We start from the raw sequence: 25,985 nt of genomic DNA, 5'->3' as shown, positions 1-25,985 counted from the left end.
ACTTCGAGAACCTAACCATCGACCGGAAGGTGAAGAACGGCGAAAATGGATGCTCCGTCAGTGAAAAAGATCACAAGCGCGTAGTTAAGCAGTTTAGACGTGATCCGAGAAGTTCGGTCCGGGATGTCGCCAATAAGCTGAATTTGTCAAGTTCATTCGTCCAGCGGACCAAGCAGCGGGAGGGCCTGCGTACATACAAGGTTCAGAAGGCTCCTAACCGCGACGAAAGGCAAACATGGTCGGAAGACGCGAGCCCGGAAGTTGTACACCGAAATGCTGACGAAGCCGCATTGCCTGATAATGGGCGACGAAACCTACGTCAAAGCGAACTTTCGTCAGCTGCCGGGCCTGTTGTTCTTCTCCGCAGAGGACAAATTCAGCGTTCCGGAGGAGATTCGCAAGCAGAAACTATCCAAGTTTGCCAAAAAGTACATGGTGTGGCAAGCGATCTGCTCTTGCGGAAAGCGGAGCGCCCCCTTCGTGATGACCGGCACGGTAAACGGGTTTACCTTAAGGAGTGCCTACAGAAGCGCTTACTACCACTATTGAAGCAGCACGAGGGCCCGACCATCTTCTGGCCGGATCTCGCTTCGTGCCACTATTCAAAGGACGTGTTGGAGTGGTACGAAGCCAACGGAGTCACCTTCGTGCCAAAGGAAATGAATCCGCCCAACGCGCCGGAGCTTCGCCCAATAGAGAAATATTGGGCGATTATAAAGCAGGCCCTCCGGAAGAACCCAAAAGTTGTCAAATCGGAGGCGGACTTCAAGAGAAAATAGATTTCTGTTCAAAAAAAACTACAACCTGACGTTGTACAGAACCTTATGGACGGGGTAAAGAGGGCTCGAAGTATGAATAAAAAGAAAATGCCTAAAGTTGTTTAATAGTTTTTATTTTACTGTCTAAAATATTCAAGAGGATCGGTCTACTGGGCGAATTTCTACAGCGTTTTTTCCGTGATGCAATTTGATGTGACACACCCTTTAGGTTTTTTTTTAATAGTAGCCATTTTGCGCGAAATTATTCGGTTATTATAACTATGCTATAAAGGTTGTCGCGTTATTATTAGTAAATCGCGTGCAGTTTGGGAGGAATTTTAATCAAAATTTTAGTTAACTTTGTCTCCGAGCCCAATTTTGTAAAAAAAAAACATACAGAACAATTGATTCATATCAACAAAATTCACAAATTTGTCAGTGTTTCTGAGCACAGCACTGTACGCAATTTTTTTATGGGTGAGTAGTTTTCGTGTGCGATACAAAAAAATCTAGCTCATCTGTAGTATATATCAAAATACGTTGAACTCAAAAATCGATACACTCATACGTGGTACATGAGAGAGAGAAACGAATTCATTTTGGGGGGAGTCACTTCAATATGCGATGAAGTCCATTTGACGGGAAGAATGAAATGAGATAGTCCGGTCGTAGAGTGAGATAGCAACTAAACGCCCGAATGACTGTTGAGTCATGTTGACGAAGAAACTGCTGGAAGAAGCCAAAACTAATTTCCAAAATCGTTTTCTTCAGTACTAGGTCAAGGTCCTTTAGCAAGCAATGATGAAAGAAAGCTGAGCATACCGTTCTGATGGCCAATGCCAGTGCAAAAAAATAACCTCAGAATGGTGGTGGACAAGTTACATTGCCAGTGACAGTTGACAACGAGAGTTCTGGGAATATTGTATTCTGTCAAGATAAGTGGCATTTATTTTAATTCAAATTTTGATTTTTTTTTGAAGCGTAAGACGAATCAAACGCAATGGCATTGACCATTTGAAATGTAAGGTACAGCGTACAGATGCAATTTCAGAAAAAAACTCGAAGTAATCTCTATTATCACTATCAACACATCGATGGAAACGCTTCGTCTCAAGTGCAAACGCCGCTAAAGATGTGCCCATTAACTCGTTTCCAACAATCTCTATTTCTAATATCGCACATAACGTGATGATGATGCCATAAGCGGATGTATTCTTACGAAGAAAAAGCGCCAACAAAAATTGAACAAACTGCGAGCCGTCGTCGTCGTGTACGTGCCGTGCCGTTGCTATTTCACGGTGAGCAGGAGGAGGTCGGGAGAGCGCACAAGATTATTCTGCCCGCTGCCACTATATGTGTAAATTCTCCCACGGGTCTTCCCTTGGGTTCGCTCGAAGGCAGCGAACGTCGGGTAAGCGGCATTTTCGCGCAGTCTGAAAGTTCCGCGAGAGTCGCTCAGAGGTGATCCTGTTGTGTACTTTGGGAACCGTACGTTTTTCGGTTCGTGGTCGCGCAATTCGCGCCGCGTGGAAGGTTTTATTTAGTGTGAAACTTTGATTTGATCCGTTCCGAAGGGAGTCTGACTGATCGGAATAATGTATTCATTACCATGAGATTGTGCGATCTCAAAGTGTGCGCCAAGTCTTGCCATTTCACGGTAGTCATCCTTGAGAGCATTCCCCGAATCATGGGGGCGATCGAAGCGCGGTGATCTTAGTAGTGTTGTGGTAGTGCAGCAATTAAAGGCAATTGCAGTGCGATTCGGTGTTGGTAGTACACAGAGCCGCCCGGGGTACCTCTCTGTTATCTGTATAGTGTGTGGTACGGTGACAGCATCGTATGTGTACTACTAAGAAGAAAAGAAAGGAACCCACGAAAAAAGAAGGCCAAATAATTAGTGCAATGTGACGGAAAAGGATGCCCTCATCAATAACGCAAATTTATGTTGGGCCCCAGAGTGACTGTCGCGCCCCTCGTGGATGAGTGAATGTAGGGAAGGAAGGGCGCGCGCGGGGAAAGTTTTGTGTGTTTGCGAATATGCCAAGATGTGGAAGCCGTGGATCCTATTTTGAGCCGAAAACTGAAGAAGAAAATGAATGCCTGACCCTGTGATGAGAGGAAGAGGAATGAGAAAAAAACAGGACAGGCAAAATATTTTACTGACAAAAACATTCGCTGTTGACTTTTTTTTTGTGCCACATGATGATGGTACAGGCCAAATGGTCATTGAGGTTGGGGAATTTATTTTATCAATATAAGAAGAAATCCTTTGACGTCATCCTGTGTGTGTTTAAATGTTTTTGCTCTCCTAATCAAGCGGCCCCCGCGGGGGGCTTGAAATTATTGAACAGTAATGTAAATAGCGAATGCCACGTTCGCTTTTGCAACGATGAAATCATTACTCACCCTTTCGTTTGAACCGGGAAGCTTCGCGAAATAAGATCATCGATAGCCTCTTCGCCAGATTGTTGATGATACGATGATCAGTTGTTGAATATATATTCCGATGTAAACATTGCCGTATTGATAATTGAAATAAGTTGAAAACACAAGTGATCTCACAACTTTACTTTCTAGAGCCTTTCTGGGTACATTCTGAAATTGACTTAGTGAGCGCTTAATTTACCGGGTATTGCATCACATACATCTGTTTACATACGAAGGCTTTGTGGGAACTTTTTTTTATAAATTCGTAAAAATACAGGATCAGTTACATAATTGGTCTAAACTTGGTACTAATCAAACATTCCACGTGAAATGATATTTCAATAATGTTAAAACAGTTGAAAAATTACGTTCATCATCATTCATGTTGGTGATGAATATTAGATGTAAAAGTATGAGTTTATTTGTTTATCACAATGGCATACACTTGGTTATTTACCAACATTTTTTTTCGCATTGAAAACTTTAGAATGTTTTACTGATAGTCATTATTTGCTTGACAAACCTTAAAAAGAATCTGCTTCCGAAAATACCCTTAAGGATGTTTAAACAAGACAACTCATCTAGAAGATAATGTCATTTTCCCTCAGCATTGAAATCAGTTTAATTTTTTTTATCTCCATTGCATTTTCAAAAGGCAACCCAATCGCAAATCGTGTCCGCCACAGAACCCATACAGGCCCCTGCAGACAATTGGTTCACCAGGGCAAAAGTCCAACTGCAAGCCTGGTATTGGAAGCATATACCGTCTGAAACTATCATCAGTTGACGATACCGACTACAAACAATACGCTCGATAAGAGTGCTGAAGACAAAACGACCGGAATGAGAGAATAGATACGAGAAGATCGTTTTACAACATGACAACGCTAGACCACATGTTCAGGAATCTGTCAAGAATTTTTCTAGAAGAAGTGAAAGTAGGAGGTTCTATCTCAACTGTCATATTCTCCAGATATTGCTCCCTCTGATTAGTATTTCTTCTGGTCCGTAGCGTCCGGCCATTCTGAAGAGTGGTACCGGTTTAATAAAGGCTTGCGATGCAAAACATCCGTAAAGTCATGTTTGAGCATAATAAAGTTATTTTTTTCCTCGTCATATGACAAATCGACCGAATTCGATTGGCTCCAAACTGAATAAAATTTACTTCTACTCTGCATCTCTGCGTCAGTGCAGACTCTGCACTATGCTTGTTTTGTGTATATTCTGAGAATGCAATCTGAAGCTGAAAAATTTAGCTCGTCCTTTCAACACTAGAAACTGATGATTGGCCGGAGAGGTCGCAATATATATTTTGTGGCTTCTTTTACTTCCTTCCCAAAATCACACTACTCAAATTGTTTAGCGCGTTCAGATAGGGTTTGATATTTTAGAGTTATTCAATTGATTTGTTTCAAAAAATATACTTTTCTTTATTCCTTTATATGTCTAGAAATATTTTCAATCGATTGATGCAAGCAACTTTGCGATCTAGCAAGAATTTCAAGTGTTCGAATTTTTTCAGTTTTTGAATCTCCATTTTACACCACATACCTTTTTTAACATAGTCCGGCGTTGAAAAATATGTTAGCAGTCTAGTGTTATTCATTGATTTATCGTTACAATTGTGATGACGAAACATTTTCAAAACTAAGGTAAACTATGTTTGAATAATAAAATTTTGACTGACGTGTTAAAAATTACTCTTAAGTTACTTATGGGCAAAACTCAGTCTCCCAAGCCGAATGGAAAACGTTTATTCAAATCAAAAATAGTGGGATTACCATATTTGCAGATAATTCTACACTCAAACTAGCGTTGCCAGTAAACTTTTCATCTTCGGCAGAAAAAATGCTTTTTCGTGTGCTGAAGGGTGAAATGAACAAATGAAAGCGTCGTTTTCATAAGCTCTAAAATGTTTTGTATGTATTGGATCAGACATCTCCTTCTCTCAGACTGAACGTCAGCTTGGGATTTTACCCAAAAAAAAAGTCCAAACGAACCAAGGCCAGCTGGACTACAAGGCTGTTTTACACAACCACGCTATCCACATAACCTCATTACAAAATGAAGTTGGAAAGTGTTTTCTATAAGTAAAAAGGAGATCATCAACGTGAATCTATATATTCTTTTCGGTCTGATCCTAGTATGTAGCAAAGTATGCGAAAAGCTTTAATGCGTGCTTATTTGCCATGTATCTTGTTTCGCTCACTCATATTGCTATTATATTGCAATAGCGTGTATATTATACAAATGCTATACCAGTATGGGAGATTAGCATATTTTCTGTAATTTTTGAGCTCATTCAATGTAATAAATCTGGGTGAGGCGCTCTTTTCAACGGTCGCTTTACGACACATTTCCGTCTTTTTTTAAATAATCAGATCAAAAAATTTGGAGGTTTGTGTTCGAGACAAGTTCGTACAGTTGACGTAGGATTTCGTTAATGTATTTGCTGTATGTTGATGTTGAATATTCTTGAAATATTGAGAAGCAGTTCTTTTTTTCACCTTTCTTTGTTTCGAACATTTATTGTCCTAACTTAAACTGTTAGTTCAGTGTGTGTTAACCACTTAACGTCTAACCTCTGACTTCACACTTATTTTGGCTTTTATATAAGGAACTTCAACCCATAGAGTATTTGTCCTTACTGCACCCTATCCGAGGCGAGCAGATGATGCGTGATGCTTAGCTACAATTCTCCTCAAACAAAACAAAACTCTACGGCAACCACTTCAATTTGTCAGCAATAATTTGCATGTATGATGAGAAAAAATCACAGTCATCAGACGGCATGAAACCGTTACAATAGACTGTTGGGAAGTGCAAATTGAAAATTGATTGGCGCTAAAATGTCGTGAATTCATCAAGAAAAGACTAAGCAATAAACGCTCAAAATTGAACATTTTTTCGTGATTCGATCAATTTTTGGCTTTTCAATCTTTTGAAAGACGTGATCCTACGACGATATTCTGTTTCAGTCATTTTTTTCCAAAAATCATTCTGTTGTTAAAGTTTAAGCTTTTTCTCTTCTTATTTCCGAAACTTACTTCTCTTCTTTCATCGTTTCTTGAAACTGAATTTGTTTCTCATCCCATTTTTCGATTATCACTTTTTATCTTAGTGTTTATTCGATTCACTCCATGTTCAGGACAATTTGAAAAACTATTGGTGCTCGATATTATAACGATACTATAATCCTAGTGTCATTCACTTTTAAAGTGAAAGAGCGTGAAGATCCCAAATCAGGCCAGCTACATGCGATATACGCTTTTTAAGTTACTCTGTTATATGATGTATTTTTTTTTGATCTTCGAGTTATTTGCAGAAGAATTCGCGCACTATTACCTGGATTGCGGTTCATACTCATAAACCCACGTCCTGCCTTAAGTGATGATGGTTTTGATGAATGTTATTTCGGATTTAGCCTCGGGAAACATATCTTTAAGATGAATTTTTAGAATTGAATTTATGTCTTTCGGCACCAGCTTTGCTGCAAAATACCAGAAACGCTGCTCATTAACAATAATATCATGAACGAATTTATGAAAAAACCAGCTCTCTGCAGTTCAATTTGTTATTTTTTGTCAAGTTTAACTAATTAGGTGGGGATAATTTGAAGATTATAGATGTAGGTGAACAGATTGGGATAATTTTAGATTGTATCTTTGGAAAATTATAATTTTCAAAAACTCAAATGCAGCTTATTGTAATTCGATATACAGTTTTTTTCGAATCAATCATCGGTGAAATGCTTCACAAAAAAAATGTTTTATTTTTTTTTCAACTGGAATAAAAACAGATCATGAGGGGCTGATGGGGGCTAAGAACAGACATGCGATCTCGAAGGTTTAACATATTCATTTGGGGAAGAAAGTGGATGCAGATAGATCATTAATTTGTCATACCTCAGGTATCGGTTCTTGGATTTTTTACATTGTGTACATTTCTCTGATTCGTTGGAATCTAGCGACATACATTCGATCCACTGTTTGTTTTATTTCATTCTAGAAATATATTCTGAAAATAGGGTGGGAAACGAACGGTTATTCGCGAATTTTTCAAATGAAAGTACCACCTGTTGTTTGTTGGGATGATTTTTATTTAAATGTTCGAGGCATTTGATTCTTCGTCTGAGGAAACGGAGATTTATAGGAAATAGGGGGAGGGGCTCACAGAGGATTAAATCCAGAACCATTGATGCAAACCTAATCTGACTACATAGGATTGGTTTTATTCATAAAATATGCACTCATACTTCGGATGAAAAATAATGCTACCGCAAAAACGGGGTCAGTAAAAAAAGGAAATCCCTGCTAAAAATAGACCAGAATATTTCATGATTAGAATCAAGTTTCAGCTTGTTTACTGATGTAGGAATGTTTCGCTCAATAGTTAACGCCATTCCCCGCATACTTTAGATTACATTCCTAGAAACCCTGTTCTACAAGGTTGAATCTTCTTAAATTTTTCTTCTCTCTCAGACCAAATGTTTCGTTTCTCGTGATTAATTCGATCAGTCCGCACTACTACACAAAACACCAGGCGGCTACATTTCCTCCACCGAGTGTGGATATTTGTTTTTGTTTTTCTTCTGCTCTCATTCATTGATATATGCAGCTTCACCTTTCGTGCATTATACCCTTTCAACGCGGTTGGACTGTCATCTTCCGAAATTCATATTTCTCGAGGATGATTTTCCCGTCCATTTAGTTTCGGTTGTTGTTGTTGCTGCTGCTGCCGCACACCCATACCTGTGCACGCTCGTTTCCGTCATCGCCACGATTCGTCACGTTACTCACTAGTCCAATTTTGAAAAATGCCGAATGGCAGAGAGCAACGTTCGGTGGTGGCCCACGGGCGGCGGAAATGTTGGAAAATATTACCCCGCGTTCAGGGATGCCAGTTTTTTTTCGTGTATATCGTATTTCGTAGTTGTTGTTCGAATCAACGGATTTTGCGGGTTTATTTCTTACGTTGGAAAAAGGCAGACTGATGATTGAGGGTCTCCGTTGTCACAGCAGATGCATGTTCGCTAATAAACAAACGACCGTGAATTCAATACCAGAACCTCTCCATTGATTGATATTCTAATAATTTTTAAGGCTAGAGATGAATTAACTCTGTGGTTTAAACCCTCTATAATAGAAAAAAAAATCATTGACGATATGCTCGCAGAAGCATGAAGAGAAAGATTTAAAGTCTCTGTTAACAAAGAATAAAAGAAAGTAAGCAGAACTGACGATACAAAAAAAATGTACGGGGTTGTATCTAGGACACGACCGCACATGTTCGACGTAGAACTACACAATTATATTATGCAATCGACTTGTTTACCATTTCTAATATTATTTCAGAATGCATCGAAATTTTTGTAATAGAATATGTTCTTCGTTACAAATAAATTTGATTAACGTCCTTTTACGTTTGATATGATTCCTAGGACTACCAAAATATGTGAACAGAAGAATTGTTAAACGATCATTGTATTTTACATTTCCCTCTGAAATTATTGCACATCTGATGTTTACGTAGTTCTCGAACCGCGAAAGTTCATTCACCTCTAGTATCTGAAATAGTGATTGTCCCAGACTTCTTAGTTTAAAAGTACGTTTTAGGGAAACATATTCCGGTCTGCACAATAACAAGCGAGTACAAAAGTACTCAACACCAAAAACTACCCCCGACATGCATGTATATTTGTAAAGCGGATACCCCAGACAAATTAATTTTTAAGTTCGTGTTAGGGAAACACAGCTCAGTGGGAAAAAACACCCCTGACTTGCATGTATATTTGCAAAGCGGATTTCCACAGGTACATCGATTTTGAAGTCTGTGTTGGGAAAACCGTAAATCGAGCCAATCAAAACTTGGCAGTTAGGACGTTTCGGTAACGCTTGACATTTTACAGTTATTCAATTGTTCATCTCATGAAAAATAACATTTTATTAATTGTGATGGATGCGTAGAAATATTTCCTATCAATTGATGCAAACATCTTTCCGATCTGTTAAGAAATGTTCGAGTTACAAGCATTCGAAATACGGGTAGGGTTAGCACACAAATCGGCAGAACAAATGTATGGAAAAAAAGGAACTTCTTCCAGTGTTCATGAATTTGAATCGTTTAGAGATTAGCGAATTTTAATGAATAGCATATCAAACAAATATTAGAGAATTTCCGATTCGATTGGTACGTAAATCATGAGAATTCGTTCACAGTGAAAATAGTTATAAACGTTAACTTTATTTCATAAAAACGTGACCTGTTTTCTGATTTGGCACCCTTCCTGAAAGACGTAGTTCTACGTCAAAACTGCGGTGGCTTCGTGCAAAAAAAATCTCAGCTTTCCAAAAATATATATATACAACTAAAGATCTCTTTCTGTTGGACCTCTCGAAAACCATATTTTTTTAATATTTCGCCAAAAGTAGACATCAAATATTTTTCATGGAATTTGCTGGTAAGAGATCTAAAATCGGTCCAAAAATCCAGATTCATAGATCATCAGAACTTGAAACAAGAGTTTTTAATTCAGGACGGCACACCCTAAGCGCAAAATAAAATCTATGTCTACTACGAACCTGCATATGTCCTTGGGTCATACTTAATTGATTGTATTAAATCATGTGATGGATAGCCCTATACTATCTTTAGCAAAGTTGTAGTCTAAGGTGTCGATTATTTACTTTTAAGCTTATCAGATTTTTCACTTAATCAACTTTTTGATTAAGCGAAATTTTTATGACACCTAAAAAGGTCAATCGAGGATTCTGAAATGCTTGGAATCGAACGAGCAGCTTTTCGGCTGCAAAGACCCTCACGATCTCAGATGTCGACGACATGGGACAAAAAATTACCAATACATCCGAATGCTTGCCTTGAGTCTCGGTTTTCATATGTTCTTGATCAAAGCTATGAACGAGATCATAACCAACAAAACATGTCCAAAGACGTTCATAGAGACACAACGTAGGACCCTTCGTCATACCCAATAGATGTTCTGGAATTTTTTAAATCGTTCAATTGGGACAACATCGATGAGTACAATGTCCGCAGGAATAGGACATGTTCCAGGCTCATAAGCTTTATTGTTTCAACGTATTGTATGTTATTATGTACGGAAAATATTCATGTATTCATCAATATTAATGTTGTCCCTTCGAAGTGTCGTCCCTCAGATGTACTACACTTGTGCCAAAGTTTTCTTCAATCCTCGATGCACTGTTGATAAGCAATCTTTCAAAGCAATTTGAGTTTTCCCAACGACACAATCTTTATCTCTTCTATTGATTCAAATCTCCGCTCTTTTGTAGATCTCTTTAGTATCCGGAACAGGAAGAAGTCACATGGACCAAATCCGGTGAATACCATAGATGTGGATTAGAGATGATTATAACAACACCACAATCATCTCCATATGTATCATTTTCACCGGATTGGCCCAAACAATCCCACAAGCAATGCAACGGTGCATTATCGTGATGCAAATGACATGAATTATTTTTCACAATTTCAGATGTTTTTTCTCGTATTGTTTCCTGTAACTACAAGGTGATACCCCTCATTGATCATGCGACATTGTGGTAAGGACTTCTCCGAGAGCAAAACTTTTAAATTAAATTGAACTTGGTATGCTTTTTTCGGAAGAATTGCTAAACGATCAATGTATATTACATTTTTCTCTAAAGTTATTGCATCTTCCAAGTATATAGTCCCCGAACAGCAAATTTGCTTAATTTTAAGAACTTCAGTCACTCGGTTTTGATTTTGAGATGGAAGTTGAACGCATATTGTTCAATCGACATTCTTGTGTGTGATTTCTTTGTGTAATTTCGCTGGTTCTGGTCAATAACGGAGAGCAACTATGAAGTGTACAGTCTACCTAAGCTCAAGCTCACACATATTCCAGCGATCGTACATCAACCGCTGCGTAATCATAATTGAGTGAATTTCCGAGCGGGCATTTGTTTATATACAGATTAGTGTGATTTCGACAGCCTATTTTCATATCAATTTTTAAGCTATTGAAACAAGTTTACGGGTCATCAATTAACATGCACAACTCTTGGAAATTTTATCTTTCGAATGAAGTGATTATTATACCACTCCGTTCAGCCGGTAAAGTGTTATTCCGTGCTATTGATTGTTCCAATCGGAGATGGAATCACGCGCTTAGTTTATAAAGGGTGTGTCACATCAAATTGCATCACGGAAAAAACGCTGTAGAAATTCGCCCAGTAGACCGATCCTTTTGAAAATTTTAGACAGTAAAATAAAAACTATTAAACAACTTTTGGCATTTTCTTTTTATTCATACTTCGAGCCCAAGCCCGTATGCTCGCACCTTCCTCTTTACCCCGTCCATAAGGTTCTGTACAACGTCAGGTTGTAGTTTTTTTTGAACAGAATTCCATTTTCTCTTGAAGTCCGCCTCCGATTTGACAATTTTTGGGTTCTTCCGGAGGGCCTGCTTCATAATCGCCCAATATTTCTCTATTGGGCGAAGCTCCGGCGCGTTGGGCGGGTTCATTTCCTTTGGCACGAAGGTGACCCCGTTGGCTTCGTACCACTCCAACACGTCCTTTGAATAGTGGCACGAAGCGAGATCCGGCCAGAAGATGGTCGGGCCCTCGTGCTGCTTCAATAGTGGTAGTAAGCGCTTCTGCAGGCACTCCTTAAGGTAAACCTGCCCGTTTACCGTGCCGGTCATCACGAAGGGGGCGCTCCGCTTTCCGCAAGAGCAGATCACTTGCCACACCATGTACTTTTTGGCAAACTTGGATAGTTTCTGCTTGCGAATCTCCTCCGGAACGCTGAATTTGTCCTCTGTGGAGAAGAACAACAGGCCCGGCAGCTGACGAAAGTTCGCTTTGACGTAGGTTGACGTTCTTTTTCGTTCGACGACATTCTTCCAAATTTACGAAAAATTGACAGTGAAGCATGGCCAACGTGATCTATACACTCTTATCTGATTATAAGCGAAAGCTGAAGATATAATTCCTAAAAATTAAATTTCTACATCGGTTTTTCCGTGATGCAATTTGATGTGACACACCCTTTATTTCCATAGTGTTTTACACTGACAGCTCTGCACTATGCTTGCTTCGTGTGTTTTCTGAGCCGAAAAAATTACCTGTCCGTTCAACACTGTAGCAAAATGGAAACTGATGTTGGTCATGGAGAGCATCAACCGCTGATCAATCTCGACTATTGAGATGGATTTTCAAGCAGGTTTATAAATTTGTAAATTTCTGTGATTTCAATGGCTTGCTCTCAAAACAATTTTTGAGCTACCGAAACATGGTTTTGATTCAATAGGTAAAACACAAAAATCTGATGCCAAATGTCTTAGAGTTGTCTTAGAAACGTCGAGATTTACTTTTATCTCCAAAAAAATTTCGTCAAAAATCGACTTCTCAGACAAAAATGACCAAGCGCCAGAAAGAAAAATTTTTTTTTCTAGATAACAGTAAATCTCGACGTTTCATGCAATTCTTAGACATTTGACACCAAAAAAAAAATTTTAAACACCTATGGGTGTTCACTCAGATTAATTCGGTCACCAGAACACTTTATCTTAATCTTTTGAACAATATGTGTCAAGAATAATACATCAAATCTGATGTAGCATGACCAGACATTGAAAATTTTGGAAAACATCTGAATATATCTGAGTCGGTGTCGGTGCTGTAGAAACATAAGCTATTGAACTGCACGAGAATAAAAAAATTGCGACGAAAGTTTGAATAAGAATAGAAATTTGAATAAAAACATACCCTATTAATTAATAAAAATAAAAAATTCTGTCCGTATCCGAATCATTAGCTTCATAGTAACTCTATGTCCCATTTTCAAGCGTTGACATTTCTTCAGTTTTTGAATTGTTGCCTTATTAGGCTACCTTTTCATGCATTACAATCATTGCACTTTTGTACGTACCTGAAATAAATTATAATGGAAGTATTTATGTTACACAAAGCAAAAAAGCGTTCCATGGTACCTGAATAAAGTTCTATTACACCTCAATGAAGCATTGCATTTTTTTATTTATTTACCATCAAAATCGTCAAATCAATAACAACTATGCCAATCAAAAATTATGCTTCAAAATTGGACTTGTGAACTTAAGAGAGATTTTTTGAAAAAAAAAATTTGGAATTTTTTTTTTGAAAAACTAAAATAAAAAGATTTTTTCAGACCAAAAACACATATTTTATTATGGTACCCCTGATCGGGAGCGGAAATAGCAAACTGAAAATCGCGTCAAGAAAATTGTACAATTATGAGCTCTTATTGCTTATTGTCATTTCAGGGTGGATTTACGAGATTTTTGCATTAACACTTTTCAAGAAAATATTGCAAGATAAAAAATCAGAAATATTTCAATAGTCAACTTGTTAGAAGAGCGTTGAAATCTCTTGTATCCGAGAGACAATGTGAAAGAGTATAGTAGAGGAATTATTCAATGCTTTCAATTCTATTCAATGCTGGAGTCCCCAAAAAACTAAAGGTACTCTAAGGCGGCTCGCACACCGGAGCAATGAGCAACTAGCAACTGTCAACATGCAATAAGCAATATTATCACCAATGGATTTTTCCATTTAATCTTTGTTGATCTCGCACACCGACGCAATACGATATCGCTGTCGCCTTTACAGAGCAACACATGTCGCTAGCAACACGGCGTGTCGGTTGAATAGCAACTTATCGCTCATATTTTGACAAGTTTCGTACATTAAGGCGATTGTTTGCATAATGTCAGGGGTTTTTATTGCTCTGGTATGCGAAGAACAACAAAATATGTTTCCTGTTGCATATTGTGTACTGCAGTTTGCTAGTTGCTTATTGCTGCGGTGTGCGAGCCGCCTAAGGCCTTCACAATTTGGGAGTCGGTTCAAGACCATTCTTCCCAATATTCTGATGCTAAGGAGAGCGAAACAACGTACACTAAAAGTCAAATTTCGTGGAAATCTGTAGATTATTCTAAATACCGTTGAATTTTCCCACAGATCCTTAGTTCTATAAATACCTCCTGATACTTGACTAGATCTGGCACCGCTGCCCGGATCATCTGTTTCATTCACACCCATCACTCACGACCGTCATCAGCCACGGATGCTTTGTGCTGGTCGGGCGACTCTTCGCACCACTTTTGCCTATGGATGAATCCTAAAGGTGTGTATACATATATTTTCCCCGCCAGTGTACGCACGCCAGTCGTTTTCCTCCCGTAATATGTGAAAGAGTGCAGCCGGGAAAATGTGGTTTCGCGCGGGAAGTTTTCCCGATGACCGTTTCAGTGTATCTACGCTAAAGAAGCGTATGCGAAGAAAGAATAAAAGTGAGGACAAAGCTAGTAGTAGTGCACCCGAGAAAGGTTCCGGTTCCGGTGATGTAACGGATAGTGGTGGACCGGTACAAACTCCCGGTGCCAGTGAATCGGTTGAGAACCGTGTTGAAAACAACTCGCATACGTGGCCGAAAGTCGTAAGGCCTCCGAGGACGTACAAGAAGAGTACCTCCAAAAGTAGACTCGATGGCGGCAAAAAGGCTCCCGCGCTGCCAATTCATGACACCAAAACGACTACCAGTGCGGCGACTATTAAAAACTCAAAATCCAACACCAACCTCAACATCAACACATTGCTAAAGAACAAGCTGAACCACAAACAGCATGTTCTGGCCAGTCATGGAGAAGCGTCAGCGGGTGGAGGAGCGGGACCATACCCGCTGGTCTCCTGCAAATCCGTAAGATCGTAATAGTTAAACCGTTTTCCGTTCTATTTTCATAAATTGTCTGTTTTCTTTCTGTTTGCTTACCCTCGCCTTGCCGTCTGCATTAACTGGTTCACTTTGTGTAAACAACGCTCTGGTCTGAAAACCCACACACAAACCGCGGCGGCAATCAACACGAAAAAAACCCACAGGTAAATAATGCCCGTTCTCAGGCCGCCGCCAGTTTGAGCAATATTCCGGGGCACAAAAAGTACAAGTTAGCGAAAACAAAGTCCAGGAAAAATTTGCACCTGCAACAGAAACGGGCCTCGATTTCGTCTCAATCATCACAGATGTCGCCAGCGAACAGGGTGGCACCTTTGGAGGATAGTGCCATCGACGACGATTCTACAACAAATAAACCGCCGGATGACGATGAGGAATATTACTCATCGGTGGAGGACAATGGTAAATAACAATCGTCCAGCTGGGGCGAAGGCTGTGTGGTTTATACTTTTAGTTTCAAATTGGGCCAAGCGAATCTTCCCGTCATTTGAATCAACTTTTTGTGCAAATCTATTTTTGATCCATTCTGCACCGACTGTAAAATCGTTGCTGTAATACAGCATTGTCGGACGCACGGATAAATGAGAGTATTTTATACATCCACACTACTCATGTCGCTGTTCGACAAGATATTGCGGATAAAAGTGTTGGAATTGTCTTTTTGTTTACATAATATGGTAATTTAGCCGAAATGCATACCAATTGCTCAAAAAAAAAAAATTACATTAACAAAGAACTAATTTAAAAATAATCTCCCGAATAGATCGACCAACCAGTATTTCGCTGGCTAGACAGCCATCGGACCGAAGGCAAGACTACAACAATAGCAGTTATCTGGGCAACGTAAGTTCCTACTCGGATTACCTTAGCAATTCCACCGGCGATCCGGACACCTTCGCACAAGGTGTCGATAAAGATCAGTTTAGGGAGAGGTAAGTTCTCATACAAAGATACCCCATTTTTCAAGTATAATCACGGCACATCCGTTTCGTTGCCCTTTGTAGTGCCAAACCCAAATCGGCCCCGGTATCCGTCAACCGGTCCGAGTCGTACAAGGAGCGTTCGCAGAAGAAAACAAGAAACACTCGCCGGAAAACGTCCGACCCGAGCCTGACGAAAACGACGTGAGTACTTGCCTCTTTTTCCTACTGTAATACGATACTCTCAGATTTTCACAACTCGGCGTCGAATCGGTCCACTGTGTGAAATATTTAATCAAGTAAATATGGAAAATGTTCTCTGCAAAAATCAGCGATTTAAAATTTACCGTGCGATTCATTCGCTTTCCCAACTCTCTCCGATGTTTTAATTAGGAACGCTTTCTTTTCAAATAATAACTTACAGACATTAACCAAATTTTATATCACTATCTGAAAACTACTTGTCTAATCGCAATGTGGTCGTCCAAGAGTTTTCCGGAAATTTGATTGATTATTTGATTTATTTCGATCGGCTTTAACCTTTAAGGTCATTCGCCGTTTCCGGAAATTTTATTGAGCTGCTCATGAAATAAGAAAACATGAAATACACTGTTGAAATATTTAAAAAGTAAGTTGGAAATAAAAACCATAGGGGTGTTGACGTAGGACTACTATTTTTTTCATTCAATTCACTTGTTCATCTCAGATATTATTGTAGTATGCATCAATATTTTAGTACCAGTAGAAATTGTTCGTGTTCCTGAAAAGTTCCGATGGTTTGTGTGGTTTTGTTATAACCCTCTTGTAGCCTTTAATAAGCCAATTTTTTTTTAAATTAACTGTTAACCTCAACAAAGGCTGTTGACTGCTCGCTGGCTAGAGCAACACTGGAATAGAAATGGCAAATAACATCCTTTTTTCTCTCGACCGATGCAATGTACATTGAGGCTTTTCGACCCTCTCAGCAGCAAAAATACTGACATCCTTCCGTGGAGAACTTTTATTTATTTTCTCATTTTAATATGAAAACACCCGAGTGAAAGACTATAAAAGCTACGTCCTATTTGATCGCTCACAGCATCGATTGTGCTGCTACTGACTATATCCTTTTCACCTCTTTAACTCGAAGGTCATTCGTCCCTGATTACCTTTTCCTAGCAGTGTCAAACTCTTTTCACTGCACTCGCTTTGGTACGAGACTGACCGCAGCTTGATTTGACTTGACTTATTTGTTTTAAAGAGACTTTATTTCTTTTATACTTTGCAGTTCATTCACCTCTAATATAATCCGCAGCTTGATTGATTATTCTATTATAGAAGCTTTAAACTACAAAGTTCATTCACCTATAGCCTGGAATAGTCCTTCAAGAAGATCAATCATTAGTCTTGGGATTAAACCCACGATCGTTTACTTAATGAGCCTGATGTTATGGAAACGCTTTGCGGTCCGCACATACACGTTTGGAAATAAGTTGCCTTCATTCCAACCCTATTTCAACGAATCTATATCTATAAAAATGGATTTCTGTCTGTCTGTCTGTCTGATTCTTATGGACTCGGAAATTGCTGAAGCGATCGACATGAAAATTGGTATGTAGGGATTTTTGGGGCCGGAGAAGGTTCTTATGATAGTTCGACACTCCTCCTCCCTCTCTAAGGGCCATGTTGCCATACAAATGCCATACAAATGAAAAAAACAAAAACAAATTTCTACATTACTCGAGAACTAATCATGCAAATGAAACGAAATTTGGTATGTGGAGGTTTTAGGGTGCAATAAATGGTTCTATGGTGGTTAGGTACTCCTCCCCCTCTCTAAGGGAGAGCTGCCATAGAAATGAAACACAAATTTCTGCATTACTAGAGAATTATTCAAGCAAATGAAAACAAATTTGGCATGTGAAGGTTTTAGGATGCAATAAATGATTCTATGGTGGTTAGATACTCCTCCCCCCTCTCTTAGGGGGGGGGGGCTGCCATACAAATGAAACACAAATTTCTGCATTACTCGAGAATTAATCAAACAAATGAGACCAAATTTTGCATGTAGAGGTTTTATGGTGCAATAAATGATTCTATGGTGGTTAGGTACTCCTCCCTCCTCTCTTAGGGGGCTGCCATACAAATGGAAGACAAATTACTGCATAACTCGAAAACTAATCAAGCAAATGCAACCAAATTTGGCATGTAAAGGCCATACAAATGAAACAAACATTTCTGCATAACTCGAGAGCTAATCAAGCAAATCGAGCCAAATTCGGCATGATGAGGTTTTATGGTGCAATAAATGATTCTATGGTGGTTAGACACTCCTCTCCCCTTTTTTAAGGGGGAGCTGCCATAAAAATAAAACACAAATTACCGCATTACCCGAGAATTAATCAAGCAAACGAAACCCAATTAGGTATATGGAAGTTTTAGGGTACAATAAATGTTTTTATAGTGGTTAGACACTCCTCTCCCCTTTTTTAAGGGGGAGCTGCCATACAAATGAAACACAAATTACCGCATTACTCGAGAATTAATCAAGCAAATGAAACGAAATTTGGCATGTGGAGGTTTTAGGGTGCAATCAATTATTCTATGGTGGTTAGATACTCCTCCCTTCTCTCTTAGGGGCCATACAAATGAAACACACATTTCTGTATAACTCGAGAACTAATCAAGCAAATTGAGCCAAACTTGGCATGCGGAAGTTTTATGATGCAATAAATGTTCCTATGGTGGTTAGACACTCATCCCCCTTTCTTAGAGGAGGTTGCCATACAAATGAAACACAAATTCTGCATAATTCGAGAACTAATCAAGCCAATCGAACCAAATTTGGTATGTGGAGGTTTTAAGGATCAATAAACTTTTATATGGTGGTTCGACACTCTTCCTCCCTCTTTAAGGGGAGGCTATCATACAAATGAAACACAAATAACTCGAATATTAAGTAAGCAAATCGAGCCAAATTTGATATGTGAGGGTTTTTGGGTACGAGAAATGTTTCTATGATGGTATGACATCTTTCCCTCCGTTGGAATGGAGTGGGGGCCCATAATAATAATACACATATTTATTTTTTTCGGAAAACTTTGAAGGAAAAGGGGAAAATGGGAAAATTCAATTACACAGGGACAAGCGTTGTTAGTCCATTTGATGATTGTGCTAACGAAATTGATTTTTGTTCGAAAGTCGAAGTGGATTTCAATGCGATAAAACGCACTCCTAGATCTTCATCTATCTATATAAATAAAAATGGATCGCCGAATGTGTTGGTACATGTTATTTGCAAGTGGTTGAAAAATCTTGAACGAGAATTGTGTCTGAAAATAATCTCGAATCGAATTTATGGATCATCGGCCGTATAGATCCAATTTAGCAACTGAAGAAATGATTAATATTCAACAACACACCTTGGTGTAGGGAAAAGAAATCTAATAGTTTCCAATCGATTCGGATCGTTTCTACTATGTTGAATGAAGCCTCAAAATTCATGCAAAATCTAATATTTTCTTTTTACCACACCTCGTATGTCGTCAAGCAATGTCTGAATTTGGCTTATCGCTTAAAGGTAAATAACTTTCTGATCAACAACAACAAAAATCCCAGGCGCTTCAATAACACAGATAAATTTAAATGCTGCGCTTTGCCAACAAACTGCAAATCAATCGCGATTCGCTGAAAATGTAGCAACATTTATTCCAAAACAGAGTATGGTACGTGTGTGGCATGAGCAATCCTTATCGACATTCCATTTCATGAAATGTATGTGATGGTACTTGATACATCTGCCGTGTGAATGACCTATATAAGCAACCTGAAATCCAGAATCCGTTACCACCGTTTTATTACTGAATCAAGTAAACAGCATTACATTCATCACACGTATTGTAACGACAACTGAATGCGTAATTTTTTCAATTCCATTCTAGCGACACTCGAGCAGCTCTCGACGGGTAGAGAGAACATTTCATCAAAATAACACTTTTTCATTGTTATTTGTTCATCAACGTTGATTCTACCCGCTTCGAAATAATGTCAAGAAAACGAATAAAATAAATATTCCCAATTCTCGAAGCTCTTCCGAAACTAGTTTTCTGTATTGTCGTTTAATATGTTCAACCATACTCGACAAAAAAATAAAGGAACAGAGTACGAAATCTAATTTTTCAAATGATTTTTGAAATGTCATCAAACTCGTGAAAACGAAAGTTACGAATCGTTCATTCCGAGGGTACACATAGCATTTTGTACATCTGTTACAGTTTGTTTAATGTTTGATTAAATGTTTGATCAAAACTTTCATCGATCGGCTATAGAAAATGACTAAACTCATCAATATGAAACGTCACAGGAATTATTTTTCTAATTAACGAACCTTTTACTTATAAGATTTCAAAAAGTTACCCTGTACAAAATGTTCACCACCTCGAAAAAACACCCTTTTTTCGGAATATAAGACGAAACGTATGGTTTTGGGTACCAATAGAAATAGTTATCTCGAAATGTTGATTTGCACGATAATATATCCTATGCAAAATATTAGCTCATTTTGGACTTCATTCACTAGTGTCGTAGACGTTAAAATTTGAGTTTTTTGAAATCCGAAAAATCACCGGAATGTTTTAAAATTGCTTGACACGCCGAGATTTACAGTTGCCGTTTAAAACATTAGCTGACTGATTAGAAATTAAGTTCTACAAAGACATTTCATCGGACTTCTTGTTCTGAAAGATCTTCAGATTCAGTCGACTTACCTTCGTTAGTTTGTATATAGGAGAAGTGCGGTGAAAGTGGTCACCCTAAGGAACATGACCATTTCGCGTATCCACATACCACTACAATTTACGTTTTTGGAAGAATATTGTAGTTCATCTTATTGTTGTTCAAGATAGCAAGCGGCTTTTATTATAAAAATTGAAAATGGTACATTTTTCATTATTAGAAAAAAGTTGAACAATCGAACATTTTATTAGTGAGGAGGTAAAGTGGGCATTTGTGGGGGCAAAGTGATCACTCGCACATATCATGCTAGAAAGGATAGATTTACACGTGCTTTTTTAGTCCCAATTTATTTAAATCATTATTGAAATAGTAGGTATATGTATATCATTGATAATATTCTTCAGAAAAACAAATCCGTATAAAACTGGATCGTTGCAGCAAATCAAACAAGAAGGAGTGCTTGTCTGTGCATCAAGGAACCAGTCGAAAAGTTAGGATAATCCCGAAAAATTAGAAACTCTACGTGTAATAATATTACGATGCCAGCTTCGTCTAATAATTTAATTGCCGTGAAACCGCTGTGTTTGGTACATATCCCAATAGACAGCGCCGGTGAACCCGCTATATCAGACATAGCCGTTATTCTGATTATTAATTTTTAATTCTTAATTAATTTTTAATTGATTAATCGACGCAAAATATTCGTTCGTTTTGATTATCGTCCAAAAACCTTCGTTCGTTTTGCAGTCATTAATCGACTAATCGAACGATTTCCGGACATCATTACTCGTTACTCACAAATGCAGTATCGGTTTGGGCTTCCAGTAAGTCGGAAAATTCAATGCTGCCAAAATCGAACTTTAAAATCAGAGCTTCAAGGAAGACTGTTGACTGCTCGCTGACTGTAGCGGAGCTAAAATGAAGATTTTATGTATATTTCATTTTTTGTTGTAAAAAAAAACTACAAAAGACAAATAAGCTTTCCGCATACTTTGCCACATGCACGGCCCAGACCGAGATAGATATTGCTCTCCTTCATGCGCTCCTTTTCTACTCTTAGAAAACTTCATTTTATAATTAGGTGCAATATTAACACGCATTTGCATTAGCCATGTGGTTAGCGTGGTCGTGTAAAACAGTCTTGCGTCCTAGCCGGCCTTGGTTCGATCCCCGAAGTCGTCGTTTGGATTTTTTGACGTAGGACTACGTCTTTCATTTCTATACCGGGGTGTAAAATCAAAGTTTCGAAAACGAAAGCGTTACGCTTGACACCGAGATTTTGAGTGTTAATAGCTCCTAAACAACTGAACGAAATGGTATGATAAACACTTCATTCGAAAGATAAAATGTCTACGCGTTCTATACTTGTTACTTTCTGATCCAAAAACTTGTTTCAATAGTCTTAAATTTGCTTTCAAAACAGGCTATTGAAATCACCAATCGGTATATAAGCGAGCGCCGCTCGGAAATCCACTCAGTTCTAATTGAACAGCGATTGGAGCATGTTGTCGCTGTTATGGTGAAGCTCTTCATTCATCATGAAAGCGCGGATGAACGGTGTCACCAAGAGCCTGTTTGTGCACCTTAGGCCAGAAGGGAATCCATTAGGAGGAGAGTGATGCCACAAACGGTTCCCCGGGAAGATCTCGAAGCAGCCGCTACACACACACACACACACACATACACGCGCGGAATTCTTTCCGTTTGGCATTCTTTGTGTGGACACCGACTGGACAACATCGTTGCTGGACGAGCTGGACGGCGAGGGATCGAGTGCCTTTCTCAAGGCAAGAGGGTGGAGGTGGTAGCGCTGGATTAAATAGAGTAGAGTTTTCAAAAGGCTTTTCTCAAGGCTAGAGACGAATGAACTGCAAAAGTTTAAAGTCTCTCTAATACAAGACCTTCCTTCCTTCCCTCCCGTTTGGATGCCATTCAGCATCGAGAAAGATCCGGAAAATAATCTGCCAGTTCCTCTAGGAATTTAAAAATTCATTCATGTGAAAGAGTTTATTTGAATGTTTTCTATCCATGTAACACTGTGACCAAATATGTTTCAATCAAGTGCTATTAACAGATGGTTATCGAGTTAGCATAAACCACTGGTGGGCTTCCAGTATCGAGGAAAATGTGGAGATATCTAATCGTTACTGAAAATAATCGTCAGTTCCTCTGGGAATTTAAAAATACATTCATGTGAAAGAGTTTATTTTAATGTTTTCTATCCATGTAACACTGTGACCAAATACATTTGGTTTTGTGATTTTTCAATCAATCGCAATTAACAGGATAGCTTCTAAAGATTATTCTTCTCCATCAGTAGGATATTTCCGTATCCAATATTGTATGCGCCCGCAATCGATTATTGCTCAGTCGCCGAAAGTTCCGAGCTCAGAGAGTTCATTTCCCTCTAGTTTGCCTTCCAAATTGCCATCGTAAACCACACCTTCTCTCGATTCAATCACGCACCAAAAGCATACTTAAGCGATATTCTGGTGGTGAGACGCATTCATTTTTCGTGAGGTCATCGACAAGACAACATCGTTGCTGAGGGTGCTGGATGGCGAAGGATCGAGATCTGCCCTGAAACGCAAGCAGTTTATTTGAAACTGTGAGGAGCACAGAGAAGCCGATCCTTCAGGAGAAGAGAAGGTGACCATCGAAGCAGCCGCTACACACACACATACACGCACGGAATTCTTTCCGTTTGGATGCCATTCAGCATCGAGAATGATCCGGTAAATAATCTGCCAGTTCCTCTAGGAATTTAAAAATACATTCATGTGAAAGAATTTATTTTGATGTTTTCTATCCATGTAACACTGTGATCAAATATGTTTCAATCAAGTGCTATTAACAGATGGTTATCGAGTTAGCATAAACCACTGGTGGGCTTCCAGTATCGAGGAAAATGTGGAGATATCTAATCGTTACTGAAAATAATCTGTCAGTTCCTCTGGGAATTTAAAATTACATTCATGTGAAAGAGTTTATTTTGATGTTTTCTATCCATGTAACACTGTGACCAAATATGTTTGCATCAAGTGCTATTAACAGATGGTTATCGAGTTAGCATAAACCACTGGTGGGCTTCCAGTATCGAGGAAAATGTGGAGATATCTAATCGTTACTGAAAATAATCTGCCAGTTCCTCTGGGAATTCAAAAATACATTCATGTGAAAGAGTTTATTTTAATGTTTTCTATCCATGTAACACTGTGACCAAATACATTTGGTTTTGTGATTTTTCAATCAATCGCAATTAACAGGATAGCTTCTGAAAATTATTCTTCCCCATCAGTAGGATATTTCCGTATCCAATATTGGATGCATAAAACCTTGTGTCTCCAACGTAACGCTCTCGTTTTCGAAGGACTCCAAATATTCATTCATTCAGAATGAATTCAGATTCAACTTCAAACAAATGATCTCTAAATCAACGATAGTCCTACGTCACCCTTGCGGTTATACCATAGATATAACCCACTTCCTGTTTTTAGTGCAAAGATGAAAAAAGAAAAAAAAGAGATGTCTGCTTCCATACACACAAACATTTTAAAGCGTTGGGGGACAGATGACATTATTTCCCTATTTGACGCTTCAAGGCACGAAATGGTATGTTTTCTGTCGAAAATTAAATGCTTTCTGACAACGCTACTTTGGGTGTACAGAATTGTGCTTCGCTACTACACTAGGTGAAATGTGAATGTTTCGAACTTTCAATAATTTTAACTATTCAATAATTGGAGTATCGTAATTGAAAGCTTCGATGGTTCACTTAGACGCGTAATCATTTGGCTACGAAAATTCCTCTTCAAGCCAGAAGAAAAACTATTGACTGCTCGATGTTTGAAAAGATACTGCAGAGCAATTCCACGACAAATCAGACGAAAAACAGCAAATTTCGACGCGACCCTCTTCGATTTCATTGAAATTTTCAATTTCATATCATTTCAGTCATTTCATGAATTTCGAGAAGACTGATAATTTTGTTCCTTATCGCAAAATATTAGGTCCGTTTTTTTTTGTAATTTTTGGTTTCCAGAGAAATATTTTTTTGAACTACTGAGCCGATCGATGATCGATGATCGATATATAAAATACGATTTATAAATTTTTTGCAAAAACTTGCAAAAAAAATTGTTTTCGTAATTATTATTTGTATTTGTTTTTTTTAAATTGTTTTCATGCCTTTGGCACTATTTTTTTATATTTTTTCTTGAAAGCTGAGGTTTTTTTTATATAACATATCCAAAAATTAAATAGGTGTTTTTTTCGTTTTTGAGTTAATTTTTTTCAATGAAAAAATGAAAAAGTCATTTTTGTATAAAAAGGGAGAACATTATTCTTCGAACCATCTGAAAATCATAACCCAGAAACGAAAAAATCTCTCTCTGATTTTTGGATAAGTTATGTAAAAAGAACCTCAGCGTTCAAGAAAGCCATGCAAACAACAAAAAAAAAACAAATACTATCAAAAATTACAAGAGCAAACGCCATTTTTTTGCAAGTGTAAATTTTTTCAAAAATATCATATGTCGATCATCTGAATCGGTTCATTAGTTCGAAACTTTTGAATTTTTGATAATTTTTGAAGGTCAGTTTTGAAAAAAGGGGAAAAAGTTGATTTTATGGACTAATAAAAAAAATACGGGTCTGATATTTTGCGATAAGGATCAAAACTATCAATCTTCGCGGTAATCAGAGTGCCTATATCGGTCTGGTATGGAATGGCTGTATGATTAAGGCTATACAAAATCACAATTTTCATTATTATATGACCAGTTGAAATTACGACTGATTTTTGAAAGGGCGTATTCAAAATCATTTATCTTTTGTTGAAAAAATCGTAATCTGGATTTTCAATTCAGATTTCTGATCAAAATATGATGTTTGACAAAATTATTGGAAATCTAATGAACTATTTAGGAAAAATAACATTTAAAATTCTTATTCAAAGCTGCATTTAATATTCAAAACTTTTATATCTCAAAACATCACACCACTGATATTTTTGTATATTTTTATTTGAAAATCCTTCCTATGTAACAAAGTTTAACATAAAGTGGTGCCGAGGAAAATTCATCAGTGGAGAAATGAATTTTTGAATTTTTTTGAAATTTCAATACTTTGTGAAATCGTACCCATTTGAGAAAAGTTGCAGAAAAAAAATTAATCTACGTACGATTCTACATGAAAAACTATATACAGAGTGGACTCCGTCTCCGATTTCTTTTCACTGTATATTATTTACAGTTATCTCCGAAAAATTTTTTTGGTAAAAGATTTTCCCATAAATTCCGTTTTGTTTCGTTTCTTTTCAGAAAATCTCGACGTTTCATCATTTATAAGCCAAAAACAAGCTTTATATGTGAGCAATTCCACCCAA

At 38.1% G+C, this 25,985-nt stretch overlaps 1 protein-coding gene across 9 annotated transcripts in view; it reads left to right on the top strand.

Annotated features, from left to right (window-relative positions):
* The window catches only part of LOC129767952 (rho guanine nucleotide exchange factor 11), a 286,719-nt gene that overhangs the window by 154,396 nt on the left and 106,338 nt on the right, over positions 1–25,985 (top strand). For all 9 annotated transcript variants that reach the window (XR_008741601.1, XM_055769267.1, XM_055769265.1 and 6 more), the window contains 2 exons: positions 15,730–15,898; positions 15,971–16,090. Coding sequence is in view for 8 of the 9 variants with exons in the window: in XM_055769267.1 (XP_055625242.1) it covers positions 15,730–15,898; positions 15,971–16,090 (289 nt within the window). In the remaining variant the exon portion in view is untranslated. The remainder of the gene's footprint in view (positions 1–15,729; positions 15,899–15,970; positions 16,091–25,985) is intronic.

The sequence above is a fragment of the Toxorhynchites rutilus genome, chromosome 2 (assembly GCF_029784135.1).
Source record: "Toxorhynchites rutilus septentrionalis strain SRP chromosome 2, ASM2978413v1, whole genome shotgun sequence".
Taxonomy (NCBI): domain Eukaryota; kingdom Metazoa; phylum Arthropoda; class Insecta; order Diptera; family Culicidae; genus Toxorhynchites; species Toxorhynchites rutilus.
Note: the sequence above shows the minus strand (reverse complement) of the source record. Positions and strands in the feature narration are given on the sequence as shown.